Source organism: Equus asinus, chromosome 17 (assembly GCF_041296235.1).
Source record: "Equus asinus isolate D_3611 breed Donkey chromosome 17, EquAss-T2T_v2, whole genome shotgun sequence".
NCBI classification, from domain to species: domain Eukaryota; kingdom Metazoa; phylum Chordata; class Mammalia; order Perissodactyla; family Equidae; genus Equus; species Equus asinus.
In genome coordinates, this window is record NC_091806.1 from 46,556,082 (window position 1) to 46,576,614 (window position 20,533).

A 20,533-nucleotide genomic window follows, 5' to 3' on the forward strand; every position below is an offset into this window, starting at 1 on the left:
GGGGGGGACACCTTGCAGGAGAAATGAGGAGGTGAGGATGGGTGCCAGGGAAGGCTTTTTCTCCAGACCTGTGGGAGACTGGGTTCAGAGCAGAGGGGCAGACGTCCCCTAGACCAGGGGGACTGGTGCTGATGGCGGCTGGGGGTGTGTTTCCAGCAGACTTTTCTCCCCTCTCCATGTGACTGCAGGAAAGCCCTCTGTCCAGACGGGACTCAGAGAGGTGGCAGTGTCAAGAGGGTTTTCAGAAGTCCTCTGACCCACCCAAGCCTGGGGGACCACAGCCTAGCCAGGGGTGCAGAGGCCCACTGGGTGCCATGAGCAGAGGCGGGCACCCTGTTGGTTAAGGTCAGCTGCTCAGGATGCAATGATGTGCTAAATCCTTTATCTGGAACTGATTCTCAGAAAAAGGACCATCGGGCCTTAAAAAAAAAAAGTTATAGGCAGTTTACAGCCTTTTTCCTTTGTACTAAGCCCCTCCACGATTCTGTTTGCCAGTCGCACAGTACACTGGACTGTGCTTCCAACTGATTTCGAATCTTAAAGAAAAGGAGAAGAAAGTTATCAGATGCTGCGGCTCTTCTTCTGCGCTCTGTCACTGCTGCGAAGGCAGAACGGTCACCGGTCGGGTTCAGTCACGTTCCTCAGATGGACAGCCCCCCTATTACGGATACCAGCGGGGCCTAAGCACCCTTCCTGCCCTCTTTACAATAATCACTACAGTATTACGCCAGCAGTACAACTCTCCGTTTTCCGCAAAAAAGCAACCCCCATCTATGTCCTGGGAGCGCACAGGTCGGGCGCAGCGGCTGGACCACGCGCGGTCCGCGTTCTGCGCCCTGGGAGGTCTGCACGCGCTCTGGAACCGCGGGTGCGCGCCTTCTCCAAGCCTTACGGTACACGCGGCGCGCAGAGCAACCACGTGGCGGCGGAACCGAGGCCCGGCGGGAATGCGCGGAATGTGCGGCGCGGCCCCGCGCTGCTCCGGAGCCAAGGCCCGGGCTCCCGCGGCGCGCGCTCCCGCCCCCGCGGGCCGCACCCCAGCCCGGGCTCGCAGGGGCAGGTTGAGCCCCGCACAAGCACCCGGGCGTGGCTTGGGGATGGAGCGCCGCCCATCGGCCCTCGGACCCCGCGCGCCCAGAACTCCTCGGTGGGTCCACACCCGTGTCCTGCCACCAGCCCCGACGGCGCGAGGCCGAGGGACCCAAGGAGAGGGGTGCAGGGCGTTAAGGAGGCAGCCCCTCTCCTCGCACCTGGAAAAAATGTTTCCCTTCCCCCTCCCCTCCTGGCAAGCGTCCGAGCTCCAGAACTCAGAGGTTCCCCATAATAAAGACCCCGGCTGTCCCTCCACCCACCCGCAGGGCCAAGGCGAAGGATGGAAACGCTTTCGGGCGTTTCAAGGGCACAAAGAAGCACGAGCACGTGGGTCCTCCCCGCAGACAGTCTCCAGGAAAGGGCAGGGATTGGGGGCGAGTGACAAATCCTGGAGGCGAGGGATGGGGCGTGGAGCTCTTCCCGGGCGGGGCGGGGGGCGCCGCGGAGCCGACGAGGGTCTTAGCGCGGGTCCTCCTCCGGGGAGGTCCGGCTCCCGAGAGCCGCCGCCGCAGGTTTCCGAGGCCCCGCTAGTCTCCGCAACCGCGCCCTGCGCCCTCGTCCGGAGCGGGAGTCTGCTGAGCCTCGTGCAGGCCGCGGCCCCGCTTGGCCACGGGAGAAGCGGGAGGGGCAAGGCCTCCTGGGTCATTACCCCCACCTACCGCCCGATTTCTTTGCCTCGGTCGGAGGTGGTTATCTTTTCAATCTGGGCGCCCACTCCGTGACACTTGGTCAGAGACGGGCCGGGGGCCTGAGCCAAGAGGCCAGGAAATTCCTGGTGGACTTTGGGGTTTCCTATTGCTCAGGGCCCCAGGCGATGCGTTTTGAGGGCGGAGGTCAAGGAATTAGAACCTTTCGCCCCCAAGCTTTCACCTTTTCCCTTGGATCCCAGAGGCGCTGGGAGTCAACCCGCCCCCTTTCCCCACTCCTTGGGGTTTGCTTTTTAACTCCGGCACACACCTCGCCCACGGCCTTCAGAGCTGGGGGAGGGGTGTCCCGTCCTCGCAGCCTGCCCACCCGGGACTGAGGCACGCGAAAGGCGGACAGTCTGTGTGTGGCTGAAATTAACTGATCAGAGGCGGAAACGCACGTCCGTGGCTTGGGGCGGTGGGAGGTGCGGCTGCCCCTCTTCCCAGCGTGTGGCTGTCGCGGGTGGGCGCCGGGGCCAGAGTTCGCCCCAGGGCGTCCCGCAGCTTTGGGGCGCGGGGGATCGGCACCGCGTAGCCCAGGCGGAGCCACCGCTGCACGTGAACCTCCATGCGGGCCCCCAAAGCGAGAAGTGTGGGGGAAGGGGAACCCAAGCGCCCCGGAACCCCGCGGCCCACATTCGGAAGCGTTTTCCAGGGCTACTTAAGGGCTTAACAAAGAAAAGCTCGTGGAGCGGGAGCCAACTCCTTTCAAGTCGCCGCCAGGTATGCGGCTGCAGGTGACCCCACCTGGGTGCGCCCGCCCGCCCGCCCGCCGCCCGGGTCCTCTCGGGGGACGGCGGGTGTTAGAGGTCAATGCTGGTGGAAGGTCTCCTCTGAGGCCTGCACCCCCTCCCCAAAGCCCCTCGCGGGGCAGCGCGCAGCCGCGCTGCGTCCGGGAGTCGGCGCCGCGGCGCGCCGGTTCCTGAATGAACGCGCTCCCCTTCCCCCGCCTTGAATGAAGGTTCCCACAGCCAGGGACGGTGGCAAACGCTCCTGCCGCGGAATTCGCCCTCTCCGGGCCGACGATCCGACCCGGCCGCGGTCACCCCGGTGGTGGGCCAGGGGGCAAGGAAAACGGGAAGGTGACGTAAGTTACTTTTGGATTTTCTTTCCAACCAAAGTGGTTTCCCTCCCGATTGTGCCACTAGCCTTTTGTCTCCAAATGGTCACCAAGAAATAAGCGCAGAGCACTTTAAATGAGCCCAGAATTCGCAGTTCCTGCACCGTGGTGGGGTTTTTTAAAGGCAGCGCCAAATTAAAACTGCAACAGGAAAGTTTTTAAAAGTTGCTTTTCTCTTGGAAAAAAATTAAAATTTTTATTTCGTCTCCTGGAAGCAGTCACCCTCGAGGGCCCGGGACTGTCGGCCGCATCGGGGGACTCCGGGGCACGCAGATCTGGGCTCCCCGGGGTGGGGGGCTGGGCGGCTGGCGCTCCCTGCTCGGCCCCAAATTCCAGCGCCTCCCCCGCGGGTTCCTGGACGGCTCTTCACGCTCGCCGGCTGGGCTTGCACTTTTGCGCCTGTCCCTGAGCGGGGAAATCAACGAAGTTCCTCGTCGAGATCTGCCCGGTCCGCCTAGTAACAGCGCCGCGCCCCCATTGGCTCATGCTAATTCCAGTTTCCTCCGTCCTGCGCCCGGGTTGGGGGGAGCTCCCTCCTGGACCGGGAGCCCCTTTTGGCGGAGTGGGCGAGCCTCTTTATGCCCCGCTGCCCCTCGCTGTCGCCCGCCCGCCTCGGGCCAGGCCAGGGCGCACGCGGGGCTCGGGCCCCCTCGCCCCCCGGGACAGGAGCCGCCCGGCGATAGCGCGCGGCCCCATAAATCATCGGGGCGGCCGCCCGGTCGGGATTTTATGAATGAAAAAGCAGCCCGGCCGCCCTCGTGCGCGGGCTGATGCTCCGAGGCTCCGCCGTGCCCCCGGCCAACGCGAGAGTGGGTGCCCGGGGAGGGGGACACGGCGGTGGGCGCTCCCTGCTCTGGCCACCCACCGCTTCCGAGGCATGAGCCGGGGGTAATTACCCTCCCGGACCCGGAATATTAGTAACCCTAATTCCCGGCGGGGGAGGGGGCGCGGGAACAATCGGCCCCGAAAGGGCGGAGAGTCTTATCTTGCTGCGTGCGCCCTTGCGAAGGGGAGGGGGCCCTTTTATCCGTTTTCTTTGCGTCTTCACTGTTAGGAGATACGGTAGTTTGATGACACAAAACTATATTCAGAGGGAAGTAAATCAACAGTTTGCTTAATTTGGGACAGATAGTGTAAAAACTGTAAAAAAAAAAAAAAAGAACTTGAAGACTGGGTAAAATGTGTTTTTATTTAAAAAAAAGCCCCAAAGAGACAATCTTTAATTTTAAAAAAAAAACCTTTATGTGTTCTTTTGTATGTCATTGAAGTTTGCGATACTATTGGTGACCCTCTTATAAAACCACCAACATATATACATTTTGTTAAAAATCAGATCAATACACCCATTTCTTTAACTTAATAATTGTTCTAATTTTTGCCAGCTCCTGCCGTCCCCTTCAAGCTCATGAATGCAGCCCCAGGGCATATACCAAAGGTGATGAGATGTCCACACCCCTAATAAAACCAATTAAGAAGCTTCCGGTGGTCTTCTCCCTGGCAGAGAGGCGACTAATATTTCCAGCGATTTAACTTATTCTTTAATTTTAAAAGGAGACAGGACAGAGACCACTGTTTTGCAGTCATGCATTCGGTGGTGTTTTTCCAGCTGTTAAATTGGCGGGACGTGGTGGGGGGGGGGGGTGGTGATTTGGAGACCCCCCGCAAGAATGGACTGGCTAAGGTGGGAGAACAGCCCGCAGAACCCCCCGGCGAGGAAGACAGGATGAAGGAAATGCTGGCCACCATCTTGGGCTGCTTCTGGAATTTTCGGGCATTTATTTTATTTTATTTTATTTTATTTTTTGAGCGAGCGCATGCTAGGTTGAAATCCCTTTAAACGTTTAGGGTTCCCCCCTGGGCATTTGCAACGACCCCCCGTGCGCCGGAATGAAGCCTCCGCGAGGAGTGTGGGATGTGCCCCGCGTCCCTGAATGTTAATGGTTCCTGAAATTTACACGTGTTAATGAAAATGAAAGAAGATGTAAAGGCTGAGATTCCTGGGCGGCCTCTCCGCCCGTGGGTGCCCTCGTGGCATTGTCGGAAATGCGCCCATTCTCCCGGCTCGGATATAGGGTGTCGCCGAACCCCAGAGTCCCCCCTCCATGCGGTCTCCCCCATCTTGCGTGTGGCCTGCCCGCCCTCCTAGTCGTGCCCCTCTGCAGACGCACCTCCACCCCACTCCCAAAATCCCAGGGGACCCAGTCGGGGAGGACGGGGGCCCCCCCCTGCACCCCTGTTCCCCAGCGGGGAGACAGGCAGCCTTGGGGCGATTTGCATTTCTATGAAAACCGGGCTTCGGGGGCAACTCCGCCGCGGGGCAGGCGCGGCGCCTCCGGGATGCCTTTTGGGCTCTGCCCCTCGCCGCTCCCCGCGCTCGGCGCCCGCGCCCCCTCCCCCTGCTCCCGCCCCCGCCCCCCCCACCCCCGCTCCCATTCTCTGCCCGGCTTTGATCTCTGCTTAACAACAGTAACGTCACACGGACTACAGGGGAGTTTTGTTGGAAGTTGCAAAGTTCTGGAGCCTCCAGAGGGCTGTCGGCGCAGTAGCAGCGAGCAGCAGCGGCCGCGCGCTCCGGCGAGGGGCAGAAGAGCTCGAGGGAGCGCGGGGCAGCAGCAGCTAGAGCCGAGCCCAGACCGAGCCCCGGGCCCACCGCCGCCCCAAGGCCACCCAGCAGAGCCCCAGCCATGGCACACCAGCTTCTGTGCTGCGAGGTGGAGACCATCCGCCGGGCATACCCCGATGCCAACCTCCTCAACGACCGGGTGCTGCGGGCCATGCTCAAGGCGGAGGAGACCTGCGCGCCCTCGGTGTCCTACTTCAAGTGTGTGCAGAAGGAGATCCTACCGTCCATGAGGAAGATCGTGGCCACCTGGATGCTGGAGGTGCGGGCCTTCGGGCGGTTCTCTTAAGACTTTCCTGCAACTTGTTGCTTAAACCCACATTTCTTTGCCACTCATCTCCCTCCCTTCTCTCCCGCCCCAACTTTGAGGTTTGCCGGGCTGTTGCTAGGAATCGTATTTTCAAAATACATAGATATCGTGGGTATTTTTTGAACGACGATGGGGGGGGCATTAGAAATTCTCTTTCCTGGGGGGGGCGGGGAGCGGTCGGGGAGGGGTCCCTTCGGGGAAAGCCAGTGCCAGGGGTACCCCATTTGGCTCGAGGGTACGGGCCAGCAGGCTGGGCGCCCCTTAGAGCCCCCTCTGGGGCCGCCACCACGCAGCCCCCGCCTGCGCGCGATCCCCGCTGTGCCTTCTCTCCCGGCCGCGCGGCCGCTGAGCCGCCAGCTCCAGGGGGAGGGGGCATAGATTTGATTTTTAAATTAATATCCATGGACACGTATGCAAGGGCCGCTCGTGCCAGTATTATGCGCCATCTTTGTTCTTTTATTGCAAAGCAAAAGTGTTTATTAATAATTGGGGGCAGGGTGGGGGCGGGGAGCGGCCGGCGAGGCGCTGGGGCCGCCGCGAGGGGCCGTGCGGCCGCCGGGAGCCGGCGGGAGGGGCGCGGGGCCGGAGCGCGGACAGTTTTGGGGGGACCCCGCTCGGGAAGTGGGGCCCCTTTGTTCAAGCAGCGAGTCCCGGGGCGCCCTGCACAGCCAGCCTGGGCCAGAGAGCACGCCGGGCTGCAAGGTCGCGTGGCCCCCAAGACGCTAGGGATTGACCCTTGTCTGCAGGGGTCTCCACTTGGGGGACCTGTGTGGACCGAGCCGGGGGCGAGGGTCACGTTTTCAGGCTTTCAGTGGGGGCCTGGGGGCCCCGCAAGTATTTTAAAATAATTTTTCAAAGTGCGGCGTGGTGCCCTTGCGAGAGGGAAGCGGCGCCCGCGCCCAAGGGGAGGGGGGGGCCCCGAGTTTGAATTCCTGGGGCTCTTCCCGGAGCCTGCAACGAGTTCCAGACCCCCGGACTGGGTAAAGGGCCGTCCGAGGGTCATTTTCATGGGTTTTTTATGTATCCAGATAATTTTTTTATATTTTTAAATATTTTTTGAAAAGATGACGTCTGGGGAAATGCGGCGCGGCGGCCTGGGACGCCACCTTTGTGTCTCGCAGCGCAGGGAGCGCGGCGCCCGGCCCCGCGGTCTGCCCCGCGGCCCCACACCCCGTTTCGTGCCGACTCCTGGCCAGGCGGGCCCCGGAGCCCCCACGCGGGCCGGGGTCCCGGGGTGGGCAGCCCGCGCGCGGCGCACGCAGCCCAGCCGTGCCCGCTCCCGCCCCCGCCGTGCCAGCCTCGCGGGGACTTTCCCTTTCAGTTTCGGGGTGGGTGGGTATTGGGGACATGCGAAGGAGGGGGCGCGTCCCCGGAAGCGTCTGCAGCCCCCTGCCCCGACCCTCGGCGCGCTCCGGGACCCCGCGGCCCGGGGCGCGCGCGAGGTGGGGGTGGCGCAGGGTCGCTGCCGGAGGGGGCCCGGCGCGCGCGCGCGCGCGGCGGCGGCGGCGGCGGTCACGGCCCTGGTGCCCCCGCAGGTCTGCGAGGAGCAGAAGTGCGAGGAGGAAGTCTTCCCGCTGGCCATGAACTACCTGGACCGCTTCCTGTCGCTGGAGCCCGTGAAAAAGAGCCGCCTGCAGCTGCTGGGGGCCACCTGCATGTTCGTGGCCTCGAAGATGAAGGAGACCATCCCCCTGACGGCCGAGAAGTTGTGCATTTACACGGACAACTCCATCCGGCCCGACGAGCTGCTGGTAACTGCGGGACCCCCGATGCCCCAGCAGCCGCGGGACCCCCCGACGCCCCACGAGCCGCGGGACCCCGGGGGTGGGGGAGGTGCAGAGGTAGGGGGACCCGGCCGGCTGCTGACAGACCCCGATCCCTGAGTGCGGGTGGCCACCCTGCCTGGGGCTCCCTGGAGACGCCGGTGGGGCCCCCAGCGCCCCCGGTCCCCATTGCCCCACCTCGCACTGTCGCTCGGACTCCCACCGCGTCTGCGCCCGGGACGCGGCTGAAAAGTGGGCGGCGCGCGTCCTCTAGCGGCGGCGGCGCGGTACCGACCCTGCAGTGCGTTCCGGGCGTGGGAGGTCTTTTTTTTTTTTTTGTCTCCACTTGGGAACAGTCGGGGCTTAAGTTGTGAGCAGGAGCATTTTCCAACAGCATCTTCTCTTTTTTCCACCTGGGATTGCGTGCTGTCCCCCACTTCTAGAACCCGACATCCGCCGTCCCTTCTCTCCAGGCTCCTGTGCCACTCTCCCCCCACCCTACCCCCGCCTCCAGGAGCCGCCCTGCGCGCCTCTTTACGCTTGTCCACCCCATGTCCGCAGCAAATGGAGCTGCTCCTGGTGAACAAGCTCAAGTGGAACCTGGCGGCCATGACCCCGCACGATTTCATCGAACACTTCCTCTCCAAAATGCCGGTGGCCGAGGACAACAAGCAGATCATCCGCAAGCACGCGCAGACCTTCGTCGCCCTCTGTGCCACAGGTAGGTCGGCTCCTGCGCTGCCCCAGCTTCCCTGGGTGCCCCCCCCCCCCCCCCCACGGAACTTCCTGTCCTCTGCCTCGGTTTCCCCATCTGAGCAGATGCTCCCCGGGCCCCTCCTGCCCTCCGAAGCCCTCCTCTTTCCCGGTTCTGCTGGGCCCAGGGCTGGGTCTGTTTGTGCTAGATGGAGGGGTGGGCGGCCGGCCAGGCTGGGGCCAGTCTGTGCCACCCGGCCTGCCTCTTCTCTGCCCCACCCCCCGCAGCCCTTCCCCCTGTCCTGGAGGAGCCTGAGCTGCGGGCGCCCCCTGCTGGCCTCTCCACGCTGGCCGCTTGCTGGGGCGCCCACGGGGCCGGGGAGGTCGGCACGGGGCCTGCACCACGTGCTCCGGGGCGGCCGGAGCCTGCGCGCGGGGGCGGCAGAGGAGCTCGGCCGCCCGGGGGCCCCGCCGGGGGCGCCGTCCGCGCAGCTCAGCGGAGTCCTGGGAGGGGCTGTGGAGCCGCCTGGGGTTGGGCTGCTGTGGTTGGCAGCAGGGGGCCAGCCCTCCCTCCCCTGAGCACGCTTCTGGCTGGTCCCTAGAGGTCCCTCCCTGGCTCTGCCTTGGCCCCAAGCCTCGGGGCAGCCGGCCTCTCAGAACGCAGTGCACGCGGGGACACACAGACACACACAGCCCAACCATGTTGCACGGCCCCCCTCCCCCCAGCCCTGCCCCTGACCCACTGTGACCTCTTCTTTCCTTCCCCCTGATCACGTGAGCTGGGCCCAGGCGAACGGGAGACCCTGACCAGGGCTCCATGCCCCCATCCCACCCAAATGTGCTGTGGGCGGCCTGCACCCCTGGACAGGCCTCAGCTGTTAAATCTGTTTGGGGCTCACCCTGGATGACCTGAGGGCCACATTGTCTCAAAGGGGGAGATCGGTGTCTTTCCCACCCCCGTCCCCACCAGGGGCAGAGCCCCCTGACCTGGCATCTTACTGCACCCTCCTGAGGCCCGGGCGCTCTGGCGGCTGGCATTTCTGGGTGAGGCGAGAGCCAAGAAGATTTGCTGGCCTGCCTACCCTTCTCCGGGTCCTTCCGAGCGTGGCGCGGAGGGCAGATGCAGATGCCAAGGACATCGTTGGGTTGGATGGATCTGAGGGATGGGGGCGCCCTCCCCAGGTGTTTGTGCCCCACAGAGCTGGCCCTCGGTGGGGTGGGGAGCCTCCCACCACCGTCCCCTCGGCCTCCGGGGGCCATCTCTGTAAGTGGACAGGGAGGCGTTCTCTGTCTGGGGCGCCTCCGAGGAGAGAGGCGTCCAGAGACGTCCAGGCGGCCTTTTATGGAGCTGAAAGTGGTTCAGAGAAACGGCAAAGTTTGCTGGAGATAATGCGAGGAGCCGTTCTTGCACACACTCCCCCAGGACGGCTGGGGCAGCCCGGAGCTCGCCCTCTCCCAGGAACCTTGGGAAGCGGGGTGCCAGCAGTGAGGAGGCGATCCTGGGGCTGGGGCTGCCCGTGGGCTGGGGTGCTGGCTCTCGAGCTGCTGTGGTTGGGGTGCGGGACCACGCCGGGCACAGCAAACCCCCCTGGCTTTTGGGGTGTGGCCCGGGCTCAGATACCTGGGGGCACACCTGCAGGGAAGGTGGAGGGATGGCTGGGGGTGACCCAGCTTCTCACATGTGTGAACTGCAGGGTGGGGCCCCGTGGGGGACAGGCCGGCCAGAGGAGGGGAGCGACCTCCCTCCACGGGTCCTGATCCATGCCTGCACTGTTCGTTGAAACATAACTGAGGTTCAGCTGTACTCTTGGTCCCAAGGGGATTTCTCTCGAGATGAGCGTGGCGTAATTGCAGCTCAAAACCAAACATTTTTGAGAGGTAGAGTTGCAGGCAGAAGCCCAGGAAGATGTCTTTGCCCTCCACGTGGCCAGGGGCCCATTTAAGGGGGGCGGGGGGGGCGGTGCTGCGCTCTCCCTGTGCCTGTGCGCATGGCACCCACGCCCAGCGCCGGGTCTTGCTTTGCCTTGAGCACGTGTGCGGCCGTGTACACTGGAGCCTTATCCTGTGCTGCAGCGGCCAGGTGGGGGAATTGCCACTGCCGTTTGAAGCTGGCACATAATTGAGCTTAATGAGTGGGCCTGAGCAGGGGTCAGCAGGGCCACATGGCTCCGATGACCGCGCTCGCCCTGGCCCCCTGGGCTCCTTACCAGCAGGCAGCGAATGGGGACAACCCTTGGAGCGTCCACGTGGAAGTCTGGACTGCTCCTTATCTAAACATAAGCCCCCAGCCACACACACACACACACACACACACAGGCACACACACACTTCAGCAGGGAGACGGGCTTCCGAAGCAGCCTGCCGCGATTGTTCCCTCCCATGTAGATGGGTCTCGAGGGCCAGCCGATCAGAGCCTGTTGCCGGGCCGCCCGGCTTCTGTGTGCCGGCCTGATTGGCCTCAATGAAAAGCCCTCCATTCATGGCTGCGGGCTCTCAGACGGGGTGGAATGGCTCCCATTTAGAGGGGGACGAGGTGGCGCGCCTCGTTAGGGATTTCTCTTTTGAGCCGTCACAGTGCCCAGAAGCTGGCTTTGTCGCCCCTTCAGGGTGGCTGCCTTTCTTCCCAGCCCCCCTCGACGGCGCCCGCTCCCTTTAACAAGGCCGAAGTTGTTTATTCTCTCGGGATGAAGTCTCCGATGGGCTGTGGGGATGCGCCCCAGCCCCTGGGGCCCCCACTCCCTTTGTGCTCAGTCCCCTCCCATTCAGCTCGCCGGAGCCCCCCTGTTCCTGGGTGCTCAATGGCCCAAGAGGAGGCGACGGGGGCTGACAGATGCCACACTTGGCCCCACAGGCGCCCGGCCCCGGGCCCAGGGGCCTCTGATTAAGATGCTGAAGTTTGTGGCCTTCTCCACCCACAATTTCTCCTTGGGTGCAACAAAAAGTCAGCCTGGGTACCACATTTCCACTTAAGATGTCCTTAACTTTATGAGTGTGCGGCAAGCCTGCGGGTAGCCCTCAGGAGGAAATGCAGCCGTCCCCCCATCGGGGAGCTCCAGCTGGCCCGCGGTGGGGGCCCGTCCCACCCTCCCGTGCAGTTTTCCTGTAGTTTGGGGACAGAGTGGCCTGCAGACTGGCGGGTGAAGTCATGGAGTCCCGCCACACCCCCGTGGCATGCTTGGAGGAAGATAAGGTGGAGATGAGCATCTGACCACAGGGAGCTCCTGCAGGCCAGTGGGCTGCCCTGGGTTCATCCTCCCATGTGGATGTATGCGCCTCAAAGAATCTGGGGGGGGGGTTGGCTTTGCCCCTGGGGGCAGCCTGGGCCCCTGTGCAGGTGAGGCCCCGGGCTGGCAGTGCAGGTACTCAGGGCAATGGAGAGGCCCCGTCTCTCCTGCCACCCCGGGGGCTTGCATCGTCTTTTATTTCATTTAGTTTTGTGAATAAGCCACACGTTCACAGGGCTCACAAGGCTGAAAGGACAGGAGAGCCGCCTGGGCCCCTCCCCAGCGGCCTCTGCTGTCTCCTCCGGGGGCTGTTTTGGGTTTGCTCTGTGGCTGTTTGTAAGCGAACCAAGCTCCCCCCTGCCGAGCCCCGAGCCCGGCTCCTGCTCTGCCAGCACATGCCCGGGCGACGACGAGGCTGGAGTGACCGGCCCCTCGCAATCCACAAACCCAGGCCGGCTGTGCATTGGACAGGCCCCCCGACAGGTGGCTGGCACTGGGGGGGTGCCTGGATCCTTGGCGTGTGCCCCACTCATGGCCCCTTACCCCTCTCTCTCTGTGGCAGACGTGAAGTTCATTTCCAACCCACCCTCCATGGTGGCTGCCGGGAGCGTGGTGGCCGCGGTGCAAGGCCTGCACCTGGGGAGCACCAACAGCTTCCTGTCCTACCACCGCCTCACGCGGTTCCTCTCCAAAGTGATCAAGTGTGACCCGGTAAGTGATCACGTGTGCCGCTCCCCCACGGGGTACTAGAAGCATCTAGAACCTGGGGGTCTGAAGCTGTAGTTCACTGATGGGAAATGCGGTGGCTGGTGCCAAGACCCCAGAAGGGGACGGGGCTGGGGCCACGGCCATGTGGGGGACCGGAGCAGGTGCCTGTGTTCAGGGGCAAAGGACCTGGCCACAGGCTGACGGTGCCAGCTTCACCCACCTCTCCGGGGCTCTGTGGGAGAAGCACCTCGGAACCAACTGACCGGCGGGGCAGTCCTCACAGGCTGCTGGCGTCCCCTGGGCTCCCAGGACAGGCAAGGGTCATAAATCCCTCCCGGGGAGCTGTGCAGGAAGAGGGACGACAAGGCGTCCGGGTCAATGATCCGTGCCCTAATGGGGTGTGGAGCTGGGGCCCAGTCGAGCTTTGTCTGGGGACATTGTGGAGGGCCCATAAATGGCCGCTTTAGAAGGGCTCCTGTGAGGTCTCGGCCGGGACAATGGGCGGCAGAGGCCACCTTGTTTTTTTACGGCCGTCTTTGAGAGGCTCCTGCAGTTACAACGCAGGCGACTGTGTCTTTCTTCTTAAAAACGCCATTGTTTTACTCCTACTTCTTTTCTTTCCCTAAAGAATTCAGATGACAATTACAAGGGTTTGTGGCATTTGCCAAATTAGACCAGCGGGGTTGGCGGGTCAGCCGTCGGCCCCTGTTGGTGTGTGGTGTGGGAGCGAGTGACCGCCTTGACCCCAGTCCAGATCCGGCTCGGGCTGCCTTGGGGGGCTCCACCCTGGAGCGTCTGGGGGCCCAATTGGGTGCCACCTCACCGGCAGGGAGGGAGGCTCGGGTGTGAGAGGGGCCCCTGCCTGTCCTCTGCCCAGCACCAGTCGCTGGGCTGCCGGGCCTGTTTGTGTCGTTCCCCTGCCCCCAAGAAGGAATCCTTCTCGCCCGGAGACAGGCAGCCCCTGGAGGCGGAGGGGGCCTCCCTTCTGGCTCTCAGTGCGCGCGTCATAGGCTCAGGCAGCTGCCGGGGCTGGAGCATCCTCGCCCCGCTGCTGGGGGCCTGGCCAGCCCTAGTTCTGCCTGAGCTAGGAACGCCACAGGCCATTGCAGGGGATCGCTACAGCGCCCCTTATGTGACTGGTGATCTTTTTAAGTCGATCTGACACAAAACGCTCACAACTGGTGGACAGACGCCGGAGAAACCAGCTGATGGTTTGTCTGCTTCCAACCGTAGCAGCAGAGCTCAGGCGCAGAAGACCTGCGGCCGCGGGCCCGGGGTGTGAGCCGCGTCTGCTCCTCTCTGGAGCTGGCCTTCAGTCACCAGTCGGCTTTTCACGGGATGGGACAGGCTGAGTGGGCTGCTGGGAGGAGGAGATGAGGGCGGTGGCAGCCGAGGGGAGGCCCTCCCTGCACCCTCTGCTCCACCATGCAGGGGCGAGGAAACCGTCGCCCCTCAGAGCTGCCTGTGGAGAGCGACTACGAGGCGGGGGCACCGTGAGGCCTCAGGAGTGGAACTGAGGCTGTGTTAGGTGTTCGGCGTTTGGATGGAAGCCTGAGGTGGCCATCAGGAGTCTTGGGTTCCACACCAGACTTCCTGGGCCTCGGTTTCCTCATCTGTAACCCGGGGCTGTCGGCAGTGCCCCTGCCTTCCTAATCTTCCGTGAGGAATACCGAAAAGGGCACAGAGCTTGGAGCTGTGCAGACCCCGGGGCCTGCTCCTCTCCTTGTGGGCAGAGGACGCCCGACTCCCACCCCACCTGGTTGGCAGTTCACCGGCACCTCCGCCGTGGGCCGTGGGGAGGATGCAGTCTGTTTCCCAGGCTGGACCAGAGTCTAGTTGTAGGAAGGAAGCCCCCTTATGGCATGCGGGGAGCGGAGATGGATGGCTCCCGCACCTGGACCAACCTCTGTATTCAGACCCTGGGGGCCGTGAGGCCATGAAGGCACGAGGCGCCCCTTGGAGCTGCAGGGAGATCTGCTCCCAGTGAGGCCAGGAGATGCCCCGGGCTCCAATCCCTCTTCCCCACTGACCATGCGGGTGGTGGCTGCCGAGGCCACAGCGCCGCCCGGGACGCAGGCCCCATGGAGAGAGGACAGAGGGGGATGAAGAGTCCGGGTCCCCCCGGGCCACCCAACATTCATCCTCAGTCATGCGCAGCCTAACGCTCTTGACACCCATTCATCATGGAAGGCTGGGTTCACCGGAGGGCCGGCGAGCAGGCGAGCAGAGGTTAAGTCGGAGAGCAGGCTCCTGGATCAAATGGCTGAATTCCCCGAGGGCATCCCTGGGGCCGATGGGACCTGAGGGCCAAGGCCTGAGCCCAGCGGAGGACAGATTCCAGCCAGGGGCCTGGGGCAGGCTGGGGCGGGCACATCTGTCTGCATCCACAGCAGACAGACAGCAGCCCTGCGGCCTGCAAGGCCTTCAGTCCTGAGTGGGGTCACCGCTGCCTGATTGGTGTAGGGGCAGCCGGTGGCCGCATGGGGCCCGAGCCCGTTGATCCTAGGGTTTGGGTCAGCAGCTCCCACAGCGTCTTCCTTCCCCAGGTCGGGGGGAGGCGGCGTTTTCGATGAGCGTGGCTCTTAGAGAAGCCAAGTCCTGGGGTCCGGGGGTGGGCCCCTCACCATAGGCCCCTTCTGAGGACGTCTGTCTGTCTGTCTTGCCCAGGACTGCCTGCGGGCCTGCCAGGAGCAGATCGAGGCCCTGCTGGAGTCCAGCCTGCGCCAGGCCCAGCAGCAGAACCTGGACCCCAAGGCCGCGGAGGAGGAGGAGGAGGAAGAGGAGGTGGACCTGGCCTGCACGCCCACCGACGTGCGGGACGTGAACATTTGAGGGCGCCCGCGGCGAGCAGGGGCCGGCCCCAGGTGCTGCCCTGACAGACCGCTCCTCTCTGGACGGTCGAGACCAGGAGGGAAGGCCCCCTTCTCCCTGTGTCAGTTTTCTCCTTTGCTCTTTCTCCCTTCCGTCTCTGACTTAAGCAAAAGAAAAAAAAGTACCCGAAAAACTGTCTTTAGAAAAAAAACAAAAAAACAAAAAAAGGAGAGGGGAAAAAAAAATAGTATTTGCATAACCCTAAGCCGGGAGGGAGGAGGGCTGTGCTATAAAAATAGAGGATTTTGTACCCCATAATCAACTAGTTTTTATATTAACGTGTTTGTGTCTCTGAGTTGTAAGGACAAGCTATTAACACAAGGAACGAGTCTGCAGGGGAGGATGAGATTTAATTCTTTCTGTGTTTAAGACAAAAAAGCATAAAAACCTTTAAAAAAAATAGAGAAGAAAGTCAACAAAGCATTTTTAAGGTAGAAGAGCGTCTTAGGTAGGAAAACGTATCCTTGTGCTTTTCCGGAGGAGCAAGGCTTTAAGGCGACTCAGCATCCTGTATCTCGCTTCCTCGTGCATGTAGTCACTTTATGTCATTGTGTGTGTTTATTTTATCCCGTAGGTAGGCGTGTAACCTCTCCACCTTGTCCGTGGCTGGCGTAACCTCGGTTAGAGTAGCATAGAGTTCATCGAAAACTGCTAAATCCTTTCTGCCTGTGGACCGGCCACGTGCGCGGTTTGTCGGGCGCCGGACGGCCAACCCTCCGGACTCCTGGCGTCTCCGCTCCTGGGAAGGGAAACCGCGGTAGCGACCTAATATATTCTATTTTTGTAATCTTCCTAATTTTGTAGTTGCCTGTTGAGGCGGTGCTTGCTTTGCACCCCACAGACCTGCGGCCTGCTCCCGTCCAGGTGAAATTCACAGCTCCTTTGGTTGGTTTTCCTTCTCGATATTCTAAAACCATTCCATTTCAAAGCACTTTTGGTCCAGTAGTTCGAGGCACGATCTCTGTTCGGGCTGTGTGTCGGGGCGGGGGGGGGGGTTGGGGCGCGGTTTCTCAATGGAATGGTTTGGGAATATTCACGGACTTGTGTTCCGACAGGATGGCAAGGCAAGTGGATGTCACTGTGGTGTTCGCGAAAGGGGCGTGTTCTGAAGGCCAGGGTCCGGTCAGGAGGAGGGAGGAAAGTAGCCCCACTCTGCCAGGAAGATGTGTTTCTTTTTCTGTAGAGAAGTTGAAGTTTGGGACCCTTTGGTGCCAACTGGTGTTTGCAAGTAGGGGCCTTAAAGTAGAGAGCTCGTAGCATAAGGGTTAGGAAGGTTTTTAAACACTAAAGTATATAATTTATAGTTAAGGCTAAAAAGAATATTTATTGCAGAGGATGTTCGTAAGGCCAGTATGATTTATAAAGTAATGCAATCCCCCCCTTGATTTAAACACACACACACACACACACACACACACACACACACCCCTACCCCTTTCTGCCTTTTATGTTGCAGGTTTCGTACCGTTTATAAAAGTTAGATCCTTTTCTAGGAAAGGAAAAAAAAAAAAAGTCCCGAGAAAAAGCCCAAAAATCACGTTGATTCGGCTGATTCGGCCTGTTGGGCGTTTTCCCAGCGTGGTCCGATCTAAGGGCCCTGGGAGTTAACCCAGAAAATTAGGGGCCTTGAAATGAGTTCAGTTCCCCAGAGTTTCTTATGCCCTGCCCTCTCCTTTGAAGAAAATTTTAGCCACCGATAGACACTTTGCACATCTTGGCTACGTTCCTTTTTGCAATTGTGATGTGGGGAGTGTTGAAGGGGAGGATGTGAGGGAGGAGGTGCGGAGGGGAGGGGAGGCGGTGGGACCAGGCGAGGGGACAGGCTGCGGCTCCGCTTTCTGATGCGCTGCCACCGATGACTTCCCGGCACGGTTTGGAAACAGACTGACATCGCTTCTCTCTGTCTCTTTCATATTGTGTTGCTGCTATTGGAGGATCAGTTATTGTTTTTTTACAATGTCATATACTGCCATGTTCTCATTTTAATTTTCTCATAGAAAAATGTATGACAGATGCCTCTCTTTTTTTTTTTTTTTTTTTTGGTAGATTTTTTTTTTTTTTTATGTGATCAGTTTTGACTAAATGTGATTACTGCTCTATTCCAAAAAGGTTCTTGTTTCACAATACCTCATGCTTCACTTAGCCATGTGTGGACCCGGTAGTCAGGCTCTGTCTGACCTGTGGCCTCCTGCTTCGGCAAACAGACACGCAGACGAGATCCCAAAACCGGCCTGGTGGGGATGGGCTGCCGGGGCCTTCCCGCAGCCCCCCTGGCGTCTCTGGGGACCAGGCCGTGTCCGTCTCCTTTGCCCTGCGCCTGTTATGCTGGACTCCCCACCTGTCCTGGGACTTACCATCATAGTAGTTTTTACCGCTATATCGTTCTTTGCGTGTAGCTATGAAAGTTGCATTATAATAATAATTATTATTATTGTAACAAGTATGTCTTGACGTGCCACCGTGGTGCTGTGCTGTGGGACTCGGTCATTCAGGGATGACTGAAGTAGCTTCTGAATTCGTTCGAGTTTCTGGTGCGTTGATTCTGTTCTGTGTGCTCGTGTTCTCTTCTGTTCATTACAGCCTCATGCTCATTTCGAGACTTCAGATCTCAATGAAGCTAGCGGTGCTGTGCGCCCAGGAGCCGCCTCGCACGCTGACGAACCAAAAGGATTTGTGCCATGTGCGGCCCGGCGCCAGCGGGGGCAGCCCCTGTGCCGAGGCCACTGCAGGCCCAGGACCCGCCCCGCCCTGCAGGAGCACTGCTTCCGCTTACCTCAACCATTCCGGCTGCGGCATCTGTGTGTCTGAACCAAACAGGGGTCCTTGAGGGTCGGTCTGTCCTAGTGGGGGGGTGGACATTGTGTGCTGAAAGGCCAAAGGCCGGTGACAGGTCCGGGAGCACAGCAGAGTCTGTCCTGTGACCAGCAAGTCTGTGAGGGTCTCTGGTGGGCGGGCACTTGGGGTCTGTGTGTGTTTCTGGTTGCACGCCGCGGCATTTCCCAGCACAGACATGTAACCGGCACGTTTCCAGCAGAAGACAAAAGACAAACATGAAAAGTCTAGAAATAAAATTGGTAAAACCCTGGTGCCTGCCTGCTTGTTTTGTGGGGCGGGTAGGGAGCCAGGGGCGTGGGGCCTGGAGCTGGGGGATGGGGCCCAAGCTGCTGTGCCTGGGCTGGAGGGTGGCAGGCAGGCAGGGGGTCCCGCCTGGGCACCGCTGACGGGCAGGGCCGGATCCTCCTCTGTCATGGGGGTCTGTCCTGCACACTGTGGGTGTGAAGCTGCATCCCGGGCCTCTAATCACCCAATGATGGGACCATCCCCAGTGGTGACAACCAGAAATGTCTCCTAACATTGCCAAACAGCCGCTGGATGGGGAGGAGTACGTGACACTCTCCCAGCCGGGAGGAAATCCAGACCAGGGGGACATGCGGTGGGTGGGACCCTGAGGAAAGTCTGGGGATGCCTTTGCAGGTGGCTCCAGCCACCGAGGACAGCAGCTTCTGGCCCCAGCGATGTGACAGCACCTGCTTGTCAGAGCTGCCTTCCAGCCCTCGTTCTGCCAGCTCGCCCTCCCACGTTATTTGCAGACGGAAAGAAAGCAAGCCGGCATTCGGGAACCCTCTTCTGGTGCAAACCGCTGTTTGCTCTGGGTGAATCATGGTCCTGAGGCACCCCAGGCTCGGGGAGAGCAAAGCGAGTGCTTGGGCCATGGGGCAGGGGCCTATTGCGTGGACCTGGCGACTTTGGAGGCCTAGTGGACACCTGGGACGTCTCACTCTTGGCTTCAGCAACACGTGACCGGCCTTTTTCCAACCCTGGGGAGCTGGAGAGCGAGGAGTGCAATGGGAGGGCGGCGGCCCCTGGTCCTGGCTCTGCGGGGCCTCTCCCCAGAGCCCGAGGGTCCTGATGGGTCCTGGGCTGTCGGAGAATTCGGTGAGTGCCCGGGAGCCAACAGGAAGCCTGGGTCACATGCCAAAGATGTCACTACTTCTCGGGTCAATTCACTGTGGCCTTTAAGAAGCGCCTGCTGTGTACCAGCCCTGTCCTGGAGGGCGTTCCTCCTCGGGGGGCTCCACTGGGACCCCCCGAGATCAGCTGTGTCGGTTCTCCACGGGCACCGGGGCTTCTGGGAGGTAGTGGGGTGTGGAAGGGCCAGGATTGCTGCCTTCCCACAGCAGCTCCCTACCGGGTGTGTGGGGGCTGAGGCCAGGCTGCCCCGGGGACCTGCAGGGTGCACCAAAAGGGGGTCCTGCACCACAGGGGACCAAGGGGTAGCCGGAGCAGGAGGTGCCCTGAAGGCTAGTCCAGGTCTGCACCATTATGGTGGCTCAGCCTGGGGACCCAGGGACATCGACGGTCTGTCTCCCCAGACCACATGCGTAGAGTGGGGGGCCGGGTGGTGGCTCTGACACCCCCAGGGCCTCGGGCTCTCTTGAGCAGGGTTTCAGGGAGCAGGGGTCACACTCCAACTATGTCAGGTTCGAGCAAGAATCTGCCAAGGAAGCGGGAAGAGAGCCGCTCTGCGTACGTGGGGCAGGGCCGTGAGCCCACGGGGGCGAGGTCTGCCGTGGATTCTCATGTCTTCAGGATGGGAGACCGGTCTGCAGGCTAACCGGGTAGGCAGATTGGGAGGCACGGACGGGGGGACCCAGAGCCCTGTGCAGTGCGGTGTGGGACGGGGCTGGAATGGGACAAGCAAAACCGTACGCGGGGTTTGGGCCAAGCACGGAGGGACCCCCAGTCCTCCCGGCGCCGTCTCCCCACCTGTGCAGCCCCCGTGAGAGGGGTTTCTGGGGCTCCTCCTCTCAGTGACACCATCCTCGGGCACCTGTGTCCCCTCATGGGGTGGTCGTGGAGACCCCGTCCCTTGCTGGAGGTCCAGCTGCCTGTGTGTGCACGTGGCCTCCGGGACAAAGCCTTCCAGCAGCGTCCCTCTGTCCCCTCTCGGAGGCTGAACTCCTGCTCACTAGGCCCCGCCACTCCCCTGGGGCCTGCCCACCTCCCAGCCTGTCTCACTGTTCCAGGCGCCCCCCAGCCTCTGCCCAAACCCTCCTGGGGCTTCTCGCTCCTTCCAGCTCCTGGTCCTGGGACCTGGCCCTTGTCTCCCCAGCCTCAGACGCCCCCAACCCCGAACTTTCTGCCCAGGGCACTGCAGACACAGCAGACTGCGGCCTGCCTCCGGTCCTGCGCCTGAACCGCCCTCCCCTCTGCTCTCCCTCCAGGCTCGGAAGACCCTCCGCAGGCGGTCCGCACCCAGCCCCGGGCAGGGGGCTCAGGGAGGCCCCGGCATCGTCACCCCTGGGTGTTTCCTGTTTGGGGCCCTAAGCCCTTGAGGACAGATGGCTCGTTGACCCTTCTCATCCCGTTCCCCGCCTGGCCAACAGCAGCTGTGGAGAAGCGGGAGCCGAAGGGAAGGGGCTGCAGGCTGGTCCCCACGGCTCCG

At 61.6% G+C, this 20,533-nt stretch overlaps 1 protein-coding gene across 4 annotated transcripts; it reads left to right on the top strand.

The window, feature by feature from the left end:
* The first annotated feature begins 2,490 nt into the window (after nucleotides 1-2,490).
* On the top strand, nucleotides 2,491-18,172 carry CCND1 (cyclin D1). Of its 4 annotated transcripts, none has more exons than XM_070488345.1 (6): nucleotides 2,491-2,865; nucleotides 5,386-5,780; nucleotides 7,364-7,579; nucleotides 8,153-8,312; nucleotides 12,071-12,219; nucleotides 14,884-18,172. In XM_070488345.1, the coding sequence occupies exons 2-6, from the start codon at nucleotides 5,583-5,585 to the stop codon at nucleotides 15,046-15,048; spliced, it is 888 nt and encodes a 295-aa protein (XP_070344446.1). In that variant the 5' UTR covers nucleotides 2,491-2,865; nucleotides 5,386-5,582; the 3' UTR covers nucleotides 15,049-18,172. The 4 variants fall into 4 exon arrangements, with proteins under 4 accessions (XP_070344446.1, XP_044618006.1, XP_070344445.1 ...); XM_044762071.2 differs by having other exon boundaries at nucleotides 2,546-2,865; nucleotides 5,366-5,780; XM_070488344.1 differs by having other exon boundaries at nucleotides 2,727-2,865; nucleotides 4,281-5,780.
* The last annotated feature ends 2,361 nt before the right edge of the window (nucleotides 18,173-20,533 follow it).

Bases quoted from the DNA above. Each gene is read 5' to 3' on its own strand.
- CCND1 (XM_070488345.1), top strand. From the start codon at position 5,583: ATGGCACACCAGCTTCTGTGCTGCGAGGTGGAGACCATCCGCCGGGCA. The intron at 8,313-12,070 runs GTAGGTCGGCTC...TCTCTGTGGCAG, and splicing joins CGTCGCCCTCTGTGCCACAG to ACGTGAAGTTCATTTCCAAC. The intron at 12,220-14,883 runs GTAAGTGATCAC...TGTCTTGCCCAG, and splicing joins AAGTGATCAAGTGTGACCCG to GACTGCCTGCGGGCCTGCCA.